Source organism: Penaeus monodon, chromosome 25, assembly GCF_015228065.2.
Source record: "Penaeus monodon isolate SGIC_2016 chromosome 25, NSTDA_Pmon_1, whole genome shotgun sequence".
Classification (NCBI taxonomy): Eukaryota; Metazoa; Arthropoda; class Malacostraca; order Decapoda; family Penaeidae; genus Penaeus; species Penaeus monodon.
In genome coordinates, this window is record NC_051410.1 from 4,276,682 (window position 1) to 4,277,004 (window position 323).

General features: G+C 35.6%; 1 protein-coding gene across 1 annotated transcript in view; it reads right to left on the reverse strand.

Moving 5' to 3' along the window:
• LOC119589302 (zinc finger and BTB domain-containing protein 7B-like) overlaps positions 1-323 on the reverse strand; it is a 53,190-nt gene that overhangs the window by 50,625 nt on the left and 2,242 nt on the right. The window contains exon 2 of the mRNA XM_037937925.1: positions 118-206. Within this exon, the coding sequence (XP_037793853.1) occupies positions 118-206 (89 nt within the window). The remainder of the gene's footprint in view (positions 1-117; positions 207-323) is intronic.

Consider the following 323-nt stretch of genomic DNA (forward strand, 5'->3'; position numbering starts at 1 on the left):
AAGCAACGGCCCTTTAATCAAATTTTAATATTCAACACTTTTTAGACGCATACATTTAAGGGGGAAAATCAATAACAAATGGACAATTCTGAGACACATTAATCACAAGACGTGTACCTTATTGCGGAGACCACTGATGACATGATAGAAGGTGGTCCTGTGGTTGTTCCACTTCAGAGACAGAAGTTCTCCATCCATTTTGACTGCTGTGAATAAAAGAAAAGGAATTAAGAAGAATACATAACTGATATTCATGTTATGTAATACTGAAAGTGGCTTGTCAACCAAGCAATGTTGTAGTAAAATTCCATAAAGTGTAACTC